The following is a 20930-nucleotide window of genomic DNA, read 5'->3' on the forward strand; positions in this document are numbered from 1 at the left end:
AAGCCAAGGAACGCCCGTGCGGCCTAGTCAGCCCCACGCACGTGTATTTCCCACACGTAGTCTTCTTTACATAGTAAAACTTCAACTTAGCAAACATTCCTTTTTAAGGAATCCGTTCGAACTTGGTCGTCGTGCAACCGATAGCCACTTACGTGCATAGCCCTCTCATACTGGCTAGCACCTCCAACTAAAGGGACAAACTTGCTTTGCCGCTCCCACAGGCAAGCACACACTGTCACAAGGGTTGAAACGTGCCTTTGTGGCACTACCAACTTAACCAACACCTAATGCGGGTCATAAGGAGCATGATACATCCCCTAGCCTTTATCGACGTGTGCCAAGCCTCTGACTACCAATCTGAGTCACCATCCCTTAGTGACGGCCATATGAAGCAAACAACGTACGAATGCCTTAGCCTCGCGTGCCTTGGAGCGTATCACGACCCCATGGGCACGCCCCTAGCATAACCTCGCTACTAAAGGGATAGGGCATTTTGACCCTTAATTCGAAGACCAGTTGATGATTTGTATGACATAGCAAAGAACACCATCTAGACTCATTCACTGGCATTGTGCACGCACTCGCACGACCCTGTGCCGCCACCATACACAGTTGGGATTGCACTGCTTCACCAAGGGTTGCATCCCGCACACTCAAGGCCATTGCCCACGTCCCATGGAGGATTTGCACTACACACAGACACCCCCATACACTCCCAATGCTACTCATGTGATATAGGGGGTGCCTGTGCCAAATTGGTGCAAAGACAGGCCAATCGGCTCAAGCAGGAGGTCTCTTGTATAGGTGTTTTGGGAGCTGACCCCCCGTTGGTAGGAACCCTAATAACGCTTGGGGAACCGTAAAATTTTCAACTTTCGAATTCTTCGAATCCGACTTCACCAATGTATTCCCCATAGTCCATTTACACAGTGTATTTTAAATCTTGACCCCAAACAATTTAAAATGCATGCTAGAATATCCCTTTCAAGTTTTGTGCACGTAGACGTGCACGTGCTGTGCATGTTGCTGCATGTGCCACTGCCTATGCTGCAAAGCAACACATGCCTACATGCGCTTTAGCGTGCTGCTGCGTGCCACAACACAGCAGCATGCAGCCACGCACACACACTAAGCACCACACACCGCACACAACCCGTGCGATGCATCATGCCCCCACATGCCTAATGCTGCTGCACACGCGCACGGGTGCCGTGTGCATCCTGCATGCACAACAATGGCTAGCTCCATTGCTGTCTGCACCCAACATGTGCAGCAGTGGCCCAAGCACTCTCGTGCCACTACTGTGCATGTCCAGTCCCTGCATGGCTGCTGCAACACACAACAGGCCGGGCATGGCCTGCACATGCGGGCATGCCCAATTTGGGCCTGCTTGCTACGAGGCTGGCTCGACTGCCCTATGCACGTCGCGGCCAACCAATCCATCGCTCCTAGGGCATTTCCACCGCACTTCGCACATGCCCAAGCATCCGTTGCCGTCTGTACTCATGCCACACTTTACACAACCTAGTGCCGAACCCAAACACAAAACACACTCTGTGGCATGCACCGCACCACGTCCCATACTGTGGCACACTAGAAGGCTCTCTGAGACTTTGTGTGCAAAACTCTCCCCCACTCAACTCATCGTCATCTTTGACGATGTCTTTACCCGACACCTTCAATTCTGAGATCTTCCAACTTTGACAACGCAACCCATCTAGACACTATGCTACTTCTTACCATTTGGTTCCTTTACTTGCTCACACTTACGAGACCCTAGTGTAGTCCCAATCTCAAGTCGGTCTCTCATGCCCGCACGACATCTTGCTGACCATCTGCTCAACAAGGGCCACTTCTGACCCCGAGGCACTCTTGGCTTCATCCAATCCACTAGGCAGTGATCATGCCGCATGCGATATGCCCCACTCTTGGCCGTGATCTATGGAGGTATGCTTGCACTACACTCCTTGGGATGTCTCCAGTTTGCCCCAAGAGCCCACACAAGCGACAACTAAGGCATTCTTTCTCGCGTTGCCCTCAACTACGAGCGACAACCGAGGCAATCCTTCTCTCGCTGCCCTCAACCAGGAAGAAAGGGGGTCCAAAAAAAGACAAAACAGGGTAGAGAAAGTGAAAAAAGGGGTGGGGGGACAGGCAGCCAAGGAATCCCAACTCGTGCTACATTCCAACGAGCGATAACCGGAGAATTTTCTCCTTGTTGCCCTCAACCGATGAACGACAACCGAGCTTCACCTCGCTCTGCCCTCCATACACCAGGCACCCTTGAACTCAAAGGTGTGCGTACACTGGCTTCAACCCGTTACCATCACAACTCTTCGATACACTAAGTCCCATACCTCAACGCGCCTCAAGCCATTTCAATAATGGTCCACTATTTTCCTCAGCGACCTTCTGTCGTGCTCTTGCCCCGAACCTTAGGGCATTCTTCTTGGTGGTTGGTGAACTTCGTAACAAGCGAACATTGCCCTCTTCAGTGCCGCCACTGATCCTTAGGATTCATCCTCTTAACGCACATATTATATGCCACTGCGCATCGCAAAGCTTTCAGGGCATGTAGAAAAACAAACACTCACTTTTTTTCACACGGGAACTGCACGTCATTGTCTTGAGCCAATTATGTGTTGGCCTTCTATATAGCCAAACTCAATTCTAGCAAACCAGCCTTCGTGCTAACTCCACCACGAAGCATCACACTACAACTTCGGTGCTTTGAAAATACCTTGGCAACATGAAGAGAAAACCTGGCCAAAGGCACCCCAACACTGTGAGAATTCAGAGTTCCAGCCACGTCTTCATTATCAGCAGAAAGGTAGATGGAGGGAGACAAGGGGCTGCACAGAAAGGTCATATCGTGACCTAGAAAAGCTGTGTTAATATACAGTGACTTACAAATACAATGGACGATAATGTCCCTGATTATAAATACACAATACAAAATGTGCACATGTGCAAATTAGAATTACTAAAACATGTGATATGGATCTGGACCAGACGTAAATCCAGAACCATATCACGTCTTCTTTAACAAACACATCCACCAACTTAGGCACTCGTATGCTCTTGCTCAAAACAAACTCGGTGACCAACGCCACACTGACGCCAAATCTGCTCTTATAACAGTTGTTATGTGCTAAATTTCAAGGCCCAACTTTTTGCTTTTGCAAGCCAAGGAGCGCCCATGTGATAGTAGGCCTTGCGGCCTAGTCATTAGAGATTCCTGATGGCTAGAATAACTAGTCATTAGGTAGCTCTAACAACTAGTTAGCTAGCCTAATTGCATGATTTTTTTTTCTTTGAAGGGCATTCCAAATACAAAAATTAAATAAGAAAAAGAAATAAAAAAATATATTTTATATATACCAAATACATATATGCATACATATACATATCATATATATGGGTTAATCTATCATTAAACTAGTTGTGTTTAACATTAGATGAATTCAACCATATTAAAATGACTAAAACACCCTTAAAAAGTGGTATTTTTAAAAATATATGGCTATTTTTTGATGTCAAAAAGCTAACTTTGTTGGATTCATAGTTATTTTTTTTGGAAAAGGTGTTTGACTTTTTAATTCCATTCAAGTTCAAAAGACCTATAACGCCCAAAAAGTAGTCATGCATTTCTAAAAGTACCATTCTTTTAAGGGTATTTTAGTTATTTGTATAAAGTTGAAACTATCTAATGTTAAACACAATTAGTTTAATGTATGTATATATATCTTAAAAACTCTTCACGAATGTAGTGACAATTTATCTCTATATACTTAGTTCTTTCATGAAACATATGATTGCCCCCCTAAATTGCACTTTTGTTATCACAACATAATCTTAAGGATTCTGTTATGTGAATTTTCAAGTCTTCTAACAGTTGCCTCAACCACACCAGTTTAGAAGTAAGAGTCGCTATAACTCGATACTCTGTTTCTGTTAAAGATAGAGACACCTTTTGTTGTTTCTTGCATTTTCACGATATTAAGGAGTTACTTACAAAGACATAAAAACTATAGCTGAGTGATGATCATTTATATATCCTCCCCAATTAGAATCTGAATAAGCAATCACTTTTAATAGAGAGGAAGACGATAAAAATATTTCATGATTAATAATATTCTTAATGTATTTAATAATCCTCATTACAACACTCATATGTATTTTAGTTGGGGAATACTGAAATTGACTGATAGAATGAATGACATGTGCAATATCAAGTCTAGTAATAGAGAGATAAGTTAGTGCTTCAGTCATATGTTTATATGGAGTTGGTTCATCCAAAGATTTTCTATTTTCTCCATTTTAACATTTAGGACCTCTAAAGTATTAACTATATTTTCATTATTAATTACAGATCGAACTATTACCTTAGTTCCATACTTAGTCTCTGATAAGAGATAACCACAGGGTGAGTATGCAACTTCTATAACAAGAAAATAATGAAGAAAACCAAGATCTATAATTTCAAAATTAGCCTTAAGGATGTCTTTGATGCGACTAACTCCTTGCTTGTTACTACCTGTGATGATCATATCTTCAACATAAAATAGTAAAATCACCATACTTTCATCATAAGAATTAACAAACAATGTCGTGTTAGTATAACATAATTTAAATCCCAATTGAGCCATTACACTACTGAACAGAGTTGCCAGTCGAGGAAGCGGGAAGCGGGAAGCGGGAAGTGAGGCACTTTCAAATTTTTTGGCCCTAGTCAGAATACGAGCGAATCCCAGATCTACTATCTTCTTATTAGCCACATTGAGCCTACACTATTAGGCTATGTCACAGGGATTCGACTAGCAGGGTGCCGCACCCGCGTCGACGCGACTCGACGCGGGTGCGAGTGCGGGTGCGGTACCGGGTGCAGTCAAATGATCCTGGGTGCGTTGACTGCACCCAGGATCATTTAAGTCCATTTTTTTTTTAAAAAAATTTGCCCTATCACCTATGCTGCGATTTTTTTTTTAAAAAAAGAAACTGTTGACAGCAGCTGTCAGCTGCTGTCTGTCAGCTGTGACAGCAGCTGTCAGCTGGCTGACAGCAGCTGTCAGCTGCTATTCTTTTTTTTAAAAAGCAGCTCTGTCAGCTGGCTGACAGCAACTGGATTCTTTCTTTTAAAAAGCAACTCTGTCAGCCAGCTGACAGCAGCTGGCTGACAGCAGCTGTCTGTCAGCAGCTGACAGCTGCTCTATTTTTTTTAAAAAAAGCAGCAGACAACTGCTTTTTAAAAAAAAAAATCGATTCGTAAGGGAGGGGAACCCCGACCCCATCTGCCGCACCCCCGCACCTGGGTTTTTTGGAACCCGCACCCGCACCCGCACCCGCACCCATGTGACATAGCTATTAGGCTATCTTCAAAATCACATCATATTTTCATTTTGCAAAATATTGCGGAATTAAATCAATTAAATTCTAAACATGTTCACGGTCACATTCGGAATATGTAAAGAGTTTACTTTGGTTTAATACCCATTTTCCCAATAAATCTCTCAAAATTTTCCTGAAATATCTTTACCAAAGTGCATCCATCCATTCAAATCATTGGCATCATGAAATTACATGCATTTCTCATGCTTTTTCTCAAGAAAATTTCATTCTAAGGAAATTAATTCTTCAAGAGACTCTGAAAATTTTCAAAGTTGGATTTCTCAAATTAAGTTTCCTATGATCTTCCTGGAAAACACTCCCTTCTTAGAATTCATTTTCAATCTTTTCAAATGAGGTCTCAAAAGGTCAAAATCGTTTTTCAAGTCTTTAAAGCTACAACTCTCAAGATTTCAATTTCCTAAGATTTGATGTCTTTTCTCAAAAGAATTTTCCTATGGATCTTCAATCATTTTTCAAAGAAAATTTTCAAAGTTGGAGTTGTCCTGACAAGCATTTTCCCTTCAAGTGTTTGCCTTTTCTCAAGAATTCTTTCTATTTTCCCAAGATTCTCATTCCTTCATGATTTTCCCAAATCTTTATAAACTTTCTTGAGATTTCAAATCCTTTTATCAGAGGTTTCTTTGAGAAATCGATTTCCATCATTTGCCTTAGAAACATCTTCCAACTCCAAAGCATTCTCCAAGCATACATCATGTTTTCCAACCTGCATTTTACAAAATTTCATAGCACATGTCTGAATTCTCTGTGCATTTGGGATAGAACACAATTTTGATAACTTAACTAAGTCAAGTACACATTTGGTCCTTGGTTCGATTACCCCTGGTAAAGGCGCCAGGAACGGTCGAACCTCGTACCGACAGGTCGAGTCCCATTCCACGGAATAATTTTCGCTATTTTCAAAACGGAGGCAAGTATTTCAAAACAATTTTCAATTTCTGGTCAAGTTTGACTCGCAGGATCATTTTCCCCTTTCTCTTGCAGGGAAGGGAAAAATTTTGCGACGATAACAAGGAGTCATATGGAATGACACACCGAAATCAAGAATCCAAAAAGACTTACCGAGATCAATGTATATGGACACCGCGACACCAAAGAGTGAAGATGATTGATTCTTGAAAAGTGGTTGTAGAGCCTCCATTAGTTGGGAAGGAGACATTGATGCAATGCTTTTGGAGCCTTCATCAACACTACTATTCTCAAATGAAGGTCTCACGAATGTCACTCTCCTTTCTTCTTTCCGTTTTTCTTTCTTTTCTTCTCTTCGGGCAAAACAGTTTGATGTGACCCGGTTCATTGCAATAGTGACACACATTCTTCTTCTTGGTCTCATGATCAGTGGAAGACATCCCAAAATTAGGAGGCACCTTTATGTAGAAGGGCAAACTTAGTACCTTCAAATTCGGGTCTAAGTCCATTAATAAATTGATAGAAGTGCTCTGCCTTTACTTGCTTCTCACAGAGCTCAATATCCATAGGACTAACATTTAAAACATAATTTTTTTGGCTATTTTATAAAAATCATTTAAAACTTCAAAACTTTTGATTTTTAAGGAAGTTCCATGGGCAATGGATACATAGGAATCATTATGATTATCATGACATTCAGTTAGTATGGACTCATTAGGAGTCATATGGAATGACGCACCGAAATCAAGAATCCAAGAAGACTTACCGAGAGCAATGCATATGGACACTGCAACACCAGAGAGTGAAGATGATTGATTCTTGAAAAGTGGTTGTAGAGCCTCCATTAGTTGGGAAGGAGACATTGATGCAATGCTTTTGGAGCCTTTATCAACACTACTTTTCTCAAATGAAGGTCCCACGAATGCCACTCTCCTTTCTTCTTTCTTTTTTTCTTTTTTTTCTTCTTTTCTCCTCTTCGAGCAAAACGGTTTGATGTGACTCGGTTTGTTGCAATAGTGACACATTCTTCTTTTTGGTCTCATGATCAATGGAGGACCTCCCAAAATGAGGAGACTTGTATGTGTGTTAGATTCGGCCCTATACATGGCTAACACAGAATCTTCATCTTTGTTAGCATGCTTCTTTAGTCTATTATCCTCTATAATCAATTCTTCAAGTGTTTCTAGTATATAGGGAACACCACCTTTATGTAGAAGGGCAGACTTAGTACCTTCAAACTCGCGTCTAAGTCCATTAATGAATTGATAGAAGTGCTCTGCCTTTACTTGCTTCTCACGGAGCTCAATATCCATAGGATAATGCCACTTGGGCTCAAGAAGGGCTAGTTCATCCCAAGGGAGGGGTAGTGCATTATATTCTTCATGTATGCTCATATCCCCTTTGGTCATAATCTTTACCTTGTTTTGAAGATTGCACACATGTGCAATATCCTTTAGAGAGTACATGTCTTGAAGATACTTTCGTGCATCACTTGCATAGTTAAATTTTGCCAAGCTTTCACACTTGTTGATGTCCATACTTTTATGAGCTATTATGACATGATTTTGGAATGACCCATCTTCCATTCTTTCCACTTCTTTTCATAATCGGCAACGATTTTGTTCATATCATCTCCTTGAAGTGCAACCTCTTTTCCATTGTCATTTTTTTTGTGAGAACAAGCTTTGGTTCTTTTTTGATACCGTCAACCAATCCCCATAGCCCTTTGCCCCAAATGTGATGCTTCATAATAGAAGCCCACATTACGTAGTTGGTATCATTGAGCTTCGCAGGAATGGTGGTGATAGACTCATAGTTGTCCTCCATAATGATGAAGAATGAGAGTAAGAAAAAAAAATCATGAATGGTGGATAACGCTCTTTGAACACCACAAACTCACGATCGCACGATCCACGAGCTCATGTTCACACAAGCACTTTCATCACAAGTATCACAAGAATCAAGGGCTCAATGCTTTGATACTATGTAATGGAATAAGGAAAGAGCCCACAAACCTCACAAGAGGCGCAAGCACAAGTGCCACTAAGGGCTAAAGAGAAAGCACACACTCTTTAAAAATAATATTTTATTAGTAAACTGATGCACAAAGAATTCATGCATTTATAAGAGACTTAATTGTCACGAAATGACACGTATACCAAAATACTCCAAACTGAAATCCAAATGCCAAACCAAAAATCATTTGGATACAAACAAGACACATTAAAACAAATACAATACAAATATTGTGAATGAATGATTTCATTAATAATGGATATTAAAAATACAAAAAGAAAAATACATAAAGTCCTCACTACAAAATGCACTCAAACACCCAAAAACCTAAAAACTACTATCACTCTCTCTACCACAATATGCACACACTCCTCATATATATATAGAGAGAGAGAGAGAGAAAAGAGAAGAAGAGAGAGGAGGGAGAGAGTCCTCTCTAGCTGTTGGACTAGATTCCAACGACTAATATTAAGTTAAATTAAGTTTACTTAATAACAATAATATATATAATATATATACATATCATATTATATATATACAAAAAATGTACAAAAGGATACATTAATCTTAACACTAATTCCATTTAAATACACAATAGAGAGGAGATCTAGCCGTTAGAGCTTCCTAACCGTTAGGATCAGGAAATGACCAAATCATGGTTGATCTGAGTCTGAATCTGTTTAAGCAAACTGACCGAATAGGGAGCAACTTAGTCTTAAGTTGATTCCAAACACAAACCCAACATATAATGCCAATCCCCATAGTGTGTCATACAATACAAGTGTCTGAGTCTAATGTGCACACCCAGCAAAAAATATCAATCTGAAATCCACCCATGTAGGTCCAAACCCAACCCAAAAGAACGTTTGGATTCTAATTAAGGTCCGTAGTTCAAAATATTGCATTGTGTAGGATCGAATGCTCGACAAACTTGGATCTGTTTGCACCCTTACCCACTCCATAGATTTAGGGCTGCGAACGAGTCGGATCCGCTTCGGGTGGAGGTATTACTAAGCAAATCTTATCTGATATGCCCTAATCTGTGTCACATAGGTGTGGGTGTGGGTGCGGATATGGGTGTGGATGCGGCGATGCGGTACTTTAAAAAAACTTGGGTGCAGGGGTGCAAGGAGGGTATATATATAATTGGACTTGGTTAGGGTTAACTAAATCTACTTTTAGACAGAAATGGACCTCAGTGTAGTTGACTTCACCTGACACAAAGGAAGCCGTGTCCAAGTGTCGCACCCACATGGGTGCGGGTGCGGTGCCCTGTTAGAAGAGTCCGTGTTACATAGGCCATAATCGAGTTTTTGGATCAGATTCAGAGTCAAATGTGAAATCACTCCAACCGAATCCAAGTTGGATATAAAACTTAATCCAGATTCAATCAAAATCCGTTACATTTGTTGGATTCAACTCAGATTCGAATGAAGTTCATACCCAGCTTTTGGCTTTTAGTATTTAATTAATATTTTGTAACCGTTTTCATAAGATATAAATCTTTAATGCAAAATGCCTGGCAATTACGCATTTCTAAAGGTGTTTGATGCATTTATTTTACAGGTTCATGCCTCAACAATGTCACATTTTAATGTATACTAATTCGACTGGATCAAATTTGAAGGCCTAATTGTGGGTCACTAGAAGACGAGAACTGCCGTATGAACCAGGCATTTTCAACATTTTTTTACAAATCCAACCACCTAGATGTGTTCGACATGGTAAATTTGCTAAGAATCAACTGTTGGATCATGTATTTTCAATGAAAATACGATTTTTGGATGCTTGAATATTTATTTTCAGTGATTTTTGGTATATCTTTTTCATGCTAGAGTAAACCGTTAGCTCTAATGGCTAGTTAGCTAGCCTAATTGCACAACAAAAATGCCCTTTGAAGGGCATTAAAAATACGAAAAATAAAATAAGAAAAAGAAATAAAAAAATACATTTTATCCTAAATACACTACTATACATATACGTATATATAGATACGTCTTAACCAGAGTTACCAGTCGAGGAAGCGGGAGCGGGAAGCGATACAGGAAGCGGGAGCGGGAAGCGAGGCACTTTAAAAAATTTAAGAAGCGGGGAAGCGTGGGACCACTTAGAAGAAAATTCTGAACCGTCTCGGAAATGACCTAGGAAGCGAATCAGAAGCGACCTAGGAAGCGAACCGGAAGCGAGGGGAAGCGAAAAAATGAAAAAAATGGGGAAGCGAGGGGGAAGCGAGGAGGAAGCGTGGGGGAAGCGCGCTTCCCAAAAAAGGGGGACGCTTCCCCCCACGCTTCGGAAGCGCGACGTTTCGCGCTTCCGAAGCGCGCTTCCCCTTTTGCCTAGGCGCTTCCGGTAACTCTGGTCTTAACAGACTGCAGCTGGTGCAGTGAGACCTGTGTCTTGCCGCACCTGCACCTGCTTCGTGCCTGTAGGGTGTGTCAAGCTATATGAAAAGTCCACATGACATAGGGCATGATGCTTGGTAATTTGGGATGGATTATGGTTGAAGACATCTTGTGGGGGTTTAAGACTGAAGGTGAAGCTCCTCCTGTAGCATTTAGCCACATATACCATGGGAGCTGATAGCGTGACAAATGGAATGCATCTTTATAAGAGAGAATATAATGGCCAAGTTCATATGCAATCCCAAACATGCATGCACAGCATCAATCAGTACACATAATACGAAGGTTGTGGAAAAATTGAGGCTCCATAGATCTATAACAAGTTGACGTTAGACATTATCCAACCTCTGGGGTGCTGTAGACTGGCTCATGTTTTTTCTATTGTTTATCTTGTAGAAAAGGGCAGTTCATATTTTCCAATGGAACAGTGAAAGATTTTCTTAGGTTACCCAGCCATGGCAATGGATTTTCCTTGTTGGTGTTCATTTGCAATGTATTGACTTGATTGCCTAATCTATGTTCCTGCTGGTGTAAATGCTTTTGTTCATGATAAGATGAATTAAGTGCAAATGCTTTTCCTTCCTATCAAGGAAGGCTTTAAATTTGATTGATGTTAATCTGTTAGAGAATCCACTCATTTAAACTGTGTTGTTTCTAGGGTGCACTTGTTGCAAACTATCCATGGGATGGCTCTAAAGACTTAAGGTAATGGAAACCTTTTTCCATCTAAATGATGTTGGGTGTATTTTCTGGTATCAAGATTTGCTTTTTACCATAATTTGAAAGCCCGGTGATTTTGACTCGACTGTTTCAGTCTTGACTAAGGACTAGGCTGTGTCGACCTAGTGACTTGGCTGGTTTCGCTATGTTCCATTTTATATATAAAAATAATGACTATATTATTGCCTAAGCATAAAAAGCTTGTTTGATCCTTAGCAAACAACCATGCTGAACACATCTATATAGTTAGATTTAGTAGATACAACTGCATTAATGATTTCCAACCCAATAGTTGCATACCTTCATTAGTACTAAATACAAACAGTATATATATATATATATATATATATATATATATATATATATATATATATATATATATGAAAAGAAGAGTGCCTCATTTTCTTGTGATTCTATCCATGGTCAGTGCAAAAGCTCAATTTAGTCTAAGTTTTTATGTCGAGTACAAAATGATCAATTATATATGTTTAACTGACAGTTTGATTTACCACTTTGGAATCAAATAATTTTATATATGTTATATATTTATGTACACATAGTTTTGTTTATGTATCTAATTTCTCAATGCTAGATGTGCCAACATTTTGTACCTGTGTTTGGTGCTGACACTCGTCTCAGTGTCTAGGGTGGCTTAGCCATCCATCCATCAGTTCAGCCTGAGAAAATGACACCCTTTACTAGATTGTCCAAGATATAAATTTTAATTTTAGTGAATATCAACTCAATTCATCATATTTGATTGTTGGGAATCTATCAATTTTTGAGATGGCCATGGAGTATTGTGACATTCATGCCTTCTCATGGGGACTAACTTCTGAGTTTCAAAACAAAAAGAGCGTACAAGCTCTTGCCAAAATCATTGTATTTATTGCTGCCAACCGCTTGAGAACTATCCTGCTATAATAATCATTAAAACGTAGGGTAGTTTCAAGCAGTGGCACCAGCAATCAAGATGTAAGGATTTTGAAGAATCTAATGTGTTTCCCCAGTGAAGATTACAGTTGCTACTTTTACATGTTATAACTAATCCAAAATAAGCACCAAAACTCTAAATGTCTTACAAACAGCTAAGATAAAAGAGCTCACAGGTTAGGGGTTATAAAAAACTGCTACTTGGCATGCTGACATGGTATTCTTCTATAATTCAATTTTCAGGAAGCAGTATTATGCTTGCCCTGATGATAAATCATTCCAATATATGGCGAGCTTATATAGTCATTTCCACTACAATATGTCTAAGAGCACTGAATTCCAAGGAGGCATTACAAATGGAGCTGCTTGGTATGTTAATGAGGATCGCATCATTTTCCTTAGGAAAGATAAGGGCTGATGTATTGGATCTTCGCACTGCATTTTTCATAAATTAAAAGGCTTTCCTCTCTTCTCTTCCACCTCTTTTTTGTGCTTGTCAAGATACAGAAAGGTTGTACATTTTATAGTTGCTTATGTTGTGTTTGGTATTGTCACTTTCTTCTGTAGTTTTGTTCTTGAAAGATACATATTGCAGGTATCCTATATATGGCGGCATGCAAGATTGGAACTACATCCATGGTGGCTGTTTTGAATTAACGTTAGAGATTAGTGATGTCAAATGGCCTAGAGCTGAAGAGGTTAGATGCTGACTGAATATTTTCCATATTCCATCAGGTAGCTAATGCTTGTGATAGAAGCAAGAGTAACATCATAACGTTTAAAGAATGTTACCAAAAAGCTATTATGGAACCAAACACGATATAATAAATGACTGGCCTTGTTGATGGTACATGTTCTCTCTGCAAAGTACCATCTCCAAAGGCTGTTCTCTTTATTGGAATGGTGAAATATTATGAATCATTATTATATCACTGCTAAAGTGTCAATGGGATTTTAAAGTTTGACCTGGTGTTTGCTGCTCATGCTTAATTTTTCTTTCTGAAATTATCAACTCAGCACTCTGGGTTTACCTGGTCTGACCTAGGAACAAAGTTCCCAGGTGTTCTAGATTTGGAACTTGGACGGTTTTCATAATTTCTTTTTTGGGGTGTTATTTTGCCCTCTTTTGGTTGAGAAAGAAGGGAAGATGAGAAGAGATGACATGGGTTTCTGATAAAAAATTGCAGCTTCAGGCTTGGTCTAGTAGGGCAGGCTAATGATTTGATGTTGGTCCTTTTTTATTCTCTGACTGCTTATTTTTAAACTTGAGATATGTCTGAGATTTTGAATGGTTTTAGATTTGGACAATTTCTAGAATAAACCTTAATAAAGTTGGTATTAATATCAATAAGGAGGCTTTTTCTATCCAGTGTCTTGAGAAATGACCCCCAGTTTATCTGTCACTATGCTTAATCATTATTCCTCTTATATGATATGCATTTGGACAAGGTTTCTTTTTCCTGAGTTCCTCAACAGTGACATGAGTTTTCCATGGGGTATGCATGATGAAAGTTGTCATCATATTTATTTCGATATTGTTTAGAAAATTTAATGAATCTACAGTAAATGCTGACATAAATGTGTGGCCAAGCACTGCTGGAAACAATAATTATCAGAAAGTGCCTAACTGAACACAAGCACGTTTCAAATGTCTATAAAACTTCTATTTCTCATAAATATACCCATAAAAAAATTCTCAATTTTATATACCCTCCATACTTTTAGCTTGAGATAAGCAAATATCCTCACAAGGTACCTATGCTCATATTTGTATATTAAAGGGGCTAATCTACCCTCATTAAAGTAATCAATGCTCATTTTAATTTCAACCTTTCAACTTAACCCATTTTTGCACTTATTGTCTCCACCAGTGGTTTTAGTTTTGTGTCGAGCATCATGTCAATGCATGTTATGTCTTCACAGTGTTTCTTTGCTTTTGCTTAAATTAGTGCCAGGCTGCCAGCAGTGGTACAGTATGCCACTTGTTTTTTTAATTGTTTGTTGTGCAGCTTCCTGCTCTTTGGGATTTCAATAGGGCGAGCATGTTGAATCTTGTAGCAAGTATGTCAAAGGTATTGTTGATGAGCCTGGACGTCCTTTGACCATTAACCATCATTTAGTACTTCTGTACACACTATATATGCTTGATTACTCTCTTAATTGTGTACTTCCTACTTGAATGACTGCATATAAAGTCCATGATTTTACTGCACCAAAATATCTAATCAGGTCTATTCTGTGCATCATGATCAATTAATAATTTAATATTACAAGGAAATTTACATTACGGCTTGATCATTGTGGAGCATGATTTTCTCTGGTGGTCGTGAAATGCAACAGTTAATATGATTCTGCCATTCTGGTCATCCTTAAAGGGTTTGTCTTACAACAGAGTGCTTGTCGGAATTTATGGTGAAGAACGAGGTATAGCTGGCAAACCTGACTGAGTCGACTCAGGAATCCCCCGAGTCGACCCGGATGGGACCCCAACTGGGTCACGATTCAGGACTGCCGATCCACATGCAAAAACAATGTTTTTTTCATGCATTTTGTGATTTTAATGCATATTTCCCATAAAAAAATACTTGTTATAAAGAATTATATGTTTTTAAATCATAAATATTAACAATTGTGTATAGTTGAATACTTATATAGCTTAGTCATTGATGTCATGTGCTAAATTTAGTAATTATACAATATGGATTTTGATTATTTCCATATCTTAACACTAGAAAATGTATAGTCCTAACTCGTCCAAGTTACCGAGTCGACCCACTGACTCATGAGTCAAGGGTTGGGCGATCCAACTCCAAGTCACGAGTTTGCCAACCATGGAACGAGGTCTATAAAACTGTCATATCACTGGGTTTATATTGGGAAATTTGTGGTTTGGTTACAAGATTCATTGTGATGAAGTCTGTCCATACCTCTGTCACAGATATCAGCGATATTTTCAAAATATCACAATATTATCTCTGTATTTTCAGCAAACAGTATTATAGGTAAAATATTGCGATATTTTGAAAATATTGTCAATATTATATCGTGATATTATCAATTATTTTTTCTACATCTTAAGTATGTTTCTCTTCTTTTTTTATATTTTTACTTATTTCTTTTATTATACATGTATTTTATTGTTTAAACATGATATTATCTTACTTATTTTTATAGCCTCGAGATTTATCACCAAACCTATAATATCGTGAGAAATAGCCTCGCCGAAATGTAGCCAATATCGATATTTGTGACTATGGTCCATACATGTCCTAATCGGTCACCTGGTTTCTCCACTGGCTTATTGTGCACTTTTGCTGCTACAAAACTTGTTTTACAGACTGGAGTTCATGGAAGGATTTTCTCAGCACTTACTGGACAACCTTTACCAGCTACGGTGGATATCAAGGGAATTAATTACACGGCATGTCTCTCTCTCTCTCAAAAGCATATAGCCCAAACATATTATTTTTAGGTTCTTAAAATTGAGACATATGACAACTGGCATCTATTCAATTATGGATATATGCAAGCATGTGTAACATCATATTTTATTTTTTATTGCCTCCTTCCCTCTATAGGGCAGTGAATGCAGGTTGGCCTCATCGAGGCAAATTAAGCCATGAAAGTCAATTTGAATCCATTTTTTTCTACCAGATCTCTTCCCTCACAATGCTTCATAGTGGTTGGATGGCAATTTAGTTTGCATTCTGTTGTCTAGACTGGAAGTGACTGATGTAGTGATATATTGTGTCAGATGTAAATTCATATCCATTTCATGATTGTACAATTGGGGCTCTTTTCTTTTTAACAGGAATTATTGGTTTTGGCAGGTTAGGGCTGGCCAACTCTTTGGCAATTATCATCGCATGCTTACCCCTCGTCAGACTTATGAAGGTACAAGTGACTGACAGACCCATATCTGTGCCATACTTGTGAAAGGCTTTTTCAAGCATGTTCAAAATGTTTAGCTGCATTTGAAAAAAGAAAACTTTTAAACGATATGATTATATTCTGGTTATCTTTATTGAATTTAGCTGTTTTATTTCTTCCAAAAGAAAATTCAATTAATATAGTTTTCCAACTACCACTTGTTTGATTAAGTAAGCATGGCTTTTTCTTTGTCATACGTAGTGCATCTTAGCATGTCTGACTCAAACTTCAGTTCACATTTTCTCCATCCACAATTATTGCTTTGCTTTCTAGTGGAAAGCAGAAGAGAGTTGAACTTGTTCTCCAACTAGATTTATGCTTAATGTTTGAATAACTTTAGGGACTATGAAAATGTTACAGTTCTATTAGACCTTGCATGTGCATGTTGCATTGTTGCACATGGACATGCTTGGTCCTAATTTGACATATATATTTTGTTGATACCTGCAGTCACTGCCTCCATGCCTGGTTACCTTCCAAAAAATGCACGTGTTTGTATGGAAGATGAAGCAGTGAACATTGATTTCATTCTGATCCCACAAGATGGAGCACCAGGCAAAGTCAGAGAATTAGGGAGCAACTGTAAGTGTAGCTATGACAGCATGCAGAAATCGGAACTGATGGAAGTACTAACAAAGAGTCATCTTGAAATTTCTATTGCTGTGTTTGCTATTTTGGGTTTTCTTCTGTTTTTATTTAGGAGAATAAATTTCAGGATTCCAAGAAGCGGATACTTGATGACCCATAAGAGGGTCATCATCCCTTGAGTGTATCTTTAATATTCTTTATGTTGAATACATACACCGCAATTTGTTGTAGCTTGAACTGACTAGGCTGCAAAAGATTCAAACATTTTTCTCTATTTAAAAATAATATATAGCCTCTTATCAGTGGTGGTGGTGGTGATGATCACTACAACTTTGATCAATAGAAATATGTTGCATATCATCGCAAATCATGCACCCTCAGATGGTTGTCTTGGGGCTGAAACTGTCTGGAAGATCATCAAGATGAAAAGTTGCAGGAACCAAACTGGAAAACCAGGAAGTTAAAACTGAATCTGGGACTACTGATGCAGCAAGTTTTTCATGTTTGGATGCTAAGGTGGGGGCATCCCTTGTAACATGGTTATCTAAAAAGAATACATATTCTGGACACGAGTGTGATTGTTAGATACTTGGGCTTACTTTGGATTTTCTGAGTTGGATGCGTTATTTGAATGTTTGGATTCTACACGGAATCTGCATAGGTCACTCATGAAATCAGTGCACCAGGTCTAACCCATCTCCCCCACTTAACTCAGCTGATGATTTGGTACAATCTTCCATGTGTGTTTCGCTGCAAGTTGGGTTGGTGTATCTATCCAGGTCTCCATGAAGTTGGCTGGGGTGGCATGTCTTGAAGTGGTGCAAGCCCATGGTAATTGTGGCTTCTTGAGAGAACCGAAGGCTGCACCTTTATTGCACAGTTAGTGCCTCACCTAGCACTTGGCCCAAGAAGGGGGACCAGAATGCAGCCTTCTTCCATGCTGTCAACCAAGCAAAATTTCAAAGTTCTTGCTGGGAGGATGGATCCAACTCCTAGTTTTAGCAACTAAAATAGGAATGGCAGGGCCAAGTTTCTTTTGCTTTAGAGCCATGTTTTTGAGAGTTTTGCTTCAGTTGGCGATGATGACTGGCTATGCAGCATTTGGTTTGAGTAGGATAGTTCCATTGGGCCAGTCTTGGTTGGACCTTGATTGGGCTTGGATGGTGAATGAACTGGGGCTAGTTACTGTTGAGGATTACTTAGGTTTTGATGAGGGTGCTTTCGTTGAAAACGAATATCTGTAGGTTGAGTTAGGGTGATGGGCTGGTTGGTTTTGGGCATGAAAGCCAGAAAGGTAGAGGCAAAAATATATCAAAAGACCCAAGTGTTCAAAACCAATGAATCAAAAGTGACATCTATTTTGGGAGGGGATGGACCAGAACAGAAAAGCCTGGCCCTGGCGATGGGCCCACTGTTGGCTGGATTTTGGATGTATCCAGGTTCTGACCTGCCTTTGTAGTGTAATCCATATCTTTCTGGATCTGTCAGTCTGGTCCTGGATTGGAGATTAATGGTGCCATATCCAGTTCCAAGTAACTACACGGAACCTTGTGTCTTTGTGGATGTTGGTGCTGTATCAAAACGCTTAATCTCACCTGCTCATGCATTCTCAGGTACAGTTGGGTTTAACATGGTTCATTTAGTACAACGTATTCTTTTGTCACCGAAGATGAGCTTAATCTCAGGTACATGGATTCCGAACCTTGTGTGACCGGCTTTTATTCTTATGTGTAAATTCGATGTTTAAATGTATTGGTTCGAGGTATGTTTCAAAGTAAATAAGCGTATGATAAATCAATCCCCGCAGTCGGATTTATTTAACAGTGCATGATGAATAGGTGTTAAGTCATTGATACCACATACACACACGCACAATGGTCAACAAGTAGCTTGCCTTTAAAGATGATCATTTCTTAACAGAAAGTAGCAGCAGTAGTTATAACAGTGAGCAGTACGAGGAGCCCATATTTAGATCAATAAGAGTTCAATTTTTGCCAAACAATTTTAGGTCCATACGCATGAATTATTGTTACATAAACAGGCAAAGTGGAACATGTATGTATCCATTTTCCTTCAACCGACACGAAACCGTCTCCGATCGATTGTGACCATATGCTGCATGGTAAAAGTAGCTGTTGACTGTTAAGAGGTCACATTTTCCCTCCAAGAGCTGTCCCTTTCAATGTATTTGTTGAGATAATTCCATGACCACTTGTGGGGTTTTTTTGGTTGGCTCATATGACATGCCACTGTTGATATTTCTGCAAACATGGTTCTTTTGCTTGAAACCAGAGAGAGAGAGAGAGAGAGAGAGAGAGAGAGAGAGAGAGAGAGAGAGAGAGAGAGACTAGAAAAAAGTGGAAGGCATTCAAATGGTCTTGAGGCCCTCTTGGGAAACCAGCCAAGCAGGTTATATGTCCCCCCCCCCCTCCCCCCCCACCCAAAACATGCATGTGCCTGTTCTCGGGTCTGAATGAGCGCCACGTAATAAGCACGTGGAGCGCGTTTCTTCGTGTGTGTTGGCATCACTTAGCATCAGAGTTCAGTTTGTTTGCAAAGACTTAATTACCCTTTCTCGCCATTAGCGCCATGAAATGATATTTCGAGTAAAGGACAAAAATGTCCTCTCGCCAAAAGAGAGAAGGGGTTAAAATCATCATCGCTTTCGCCTTAAGGAGTAAATGATTCTGCTTTAACCGGAGCTCTTTGCAATATGTCACCCTAAATGTTCTGGCTCACCCTTTGACGATGCACCATATGCTGTAACAAGATCTCCCTTTAACGATTCACTATATGTTGTAATAGAATCTCCCTTTGACGAAACTGCCTTTGACGTCGTCTGCTACTGTCGGAGCACCCATTTTCATCGTTTACTATCGTTGAAGCATGGTCGGAGCACCGTTGCCACCATCGGTTGCATCTACCTTCTAGGTGTTTCTCCTCCACTGTCGGATTAGCAAAACTTGTGTCATTTGGGTGAGTTTTGTGTAAGGTTTCGTTATGTAAACAAATTGATTTTCATTATGTAAACAAATCGATTTTCATTATGTAAATTTGAATGTTAAATCTTACAACTGGTCATACTATTCATGCTAAATAACACCTATTTTCATACTGAAACAAATCGATTTGTACCTATCCATCTTCTGGGCATCGAAAATTAGTTAGCATGATTTGTTCTTATGAAGGCCAAACATTACAATGATATTATTTATTAGGGCTAAATTTCTACAACAATTTATAAGTTTGAATTTAACAATGATTTATACATTTAATGCAGTAACAATTTATTCGATGCAGCAACGATTTATACGTTTCAAGCACTAGCGATTTAGCCGATTTATGATTCATGATTTATACATTTAATGTAATAGCGATTTATGATTTACAATGATATGTACTTATGAAGGGTTCGATTTCTACAATGATTTGTGGTTAAATTTATATGTTGTGTAGGTTAGCAATGACTATAATTTGTAAGACAAGAAAGCCTTCGCCGTTGGAGGGGATGACTCTTGGAGAAATCATCCGCCAATCCGATATATATGAGGGTTATGTAAAGTACCAAAATATAATGAACATTGAGAATGAAAAAAACAGAAACAAATTGTTAGATATTTATTATGCGGAGCTTGATTCGTCAGATATTAAAGATGAAGAAGAAGAAGGATGATGAAGGGAAGGAAAAGCAAAAGAAGAATGATGAGGAGAATGAAAACTATGCGTACTTATGAGGCAAAAGGATTTCTTTCTGCCGACCATGCAAAACTAAATCTACATGCACATCATTCTTCATGTTATCTGTCATGATCGCCACTTGTATCGCACTATACTATGCATCAAGTTGTTATTTACTTTACTAATAAAAGAAATGACTTATCGTATATGTGTGTTGATGATAGCGATTCACGTGACAGCGATTTGATGATAGCTACGACGCTGTGAAGCAATTTCAATTTTAATCGCTAAATGAACATCGATTTGAATACGCAAATCACCACTGTAATCGCACAACAATGTAAATGC

General features: G+C 39.2%; 1 protein-coding gene across 2 annotated transcripts in view; it reads left to right on the forward strand.

Annotated features, from left to right (window-relative positions):
- Nucleotides 1-17250, forward strand: part of SOL1 (carboxypeptidase D) — a 65207-nt gene extending 47957 nt beyond the window's left edge. The window contains exons 9-15 of one of the 2 annotated variants that reach the window (XM_089990192.1): nucleotides 11392-11438; nucleotides 12630-12755; nucleotides 12982-13084; nucleotides 14396-14458; nucleotides 15724-15807; nucleotides 16217-16280; nucleotides 16767-17250. In XM_089990192.1, the coding sequence (XP_089846318.1) occupies nucleotides 11392-11438; nucleotides 12630-12755; nucleotides 12982-13084; nucleotides 14396-14458; nucleotides 15724-15807; nucleotides 16217-16280; nucleotides 16767-17083 (804 nt within the window). In that variant the 3' untranslated portion in view covers nucleotides 17084-17250. The remainder of the gene's footprint in view (nucleotides 1-11391; nucleotides 11439-12629; nucleotides 12756-12981; nucleotides 13085-14395; nucleotides 14459-15723; nucleotides 15808-16216; nucleotides 16281-16766) is intronic. The other variant, XM_089990193.1, reaches the window with a different exon arrangement.
- The last annotated feature ends 3680 nt before the right edge of the window (nucleotides 17251-20930 follow it).

Source organism: Nuphar pumila, chromosome 15, assembly GCF_984573655.1.
Source record: "Nuphar pumila chromosome 15, dmNupPumi1.hap1.1, whole genome shotgun sequence".
In the NCBI taxonomy this organism is placed as follows: domain Eukaryota; kingdom Viridiplantae; phylum Streptophyta; class Magnoliopsida; order Nymphaeales; family Nymphaeaceae; genus Nuphar; species Nuphar pumila.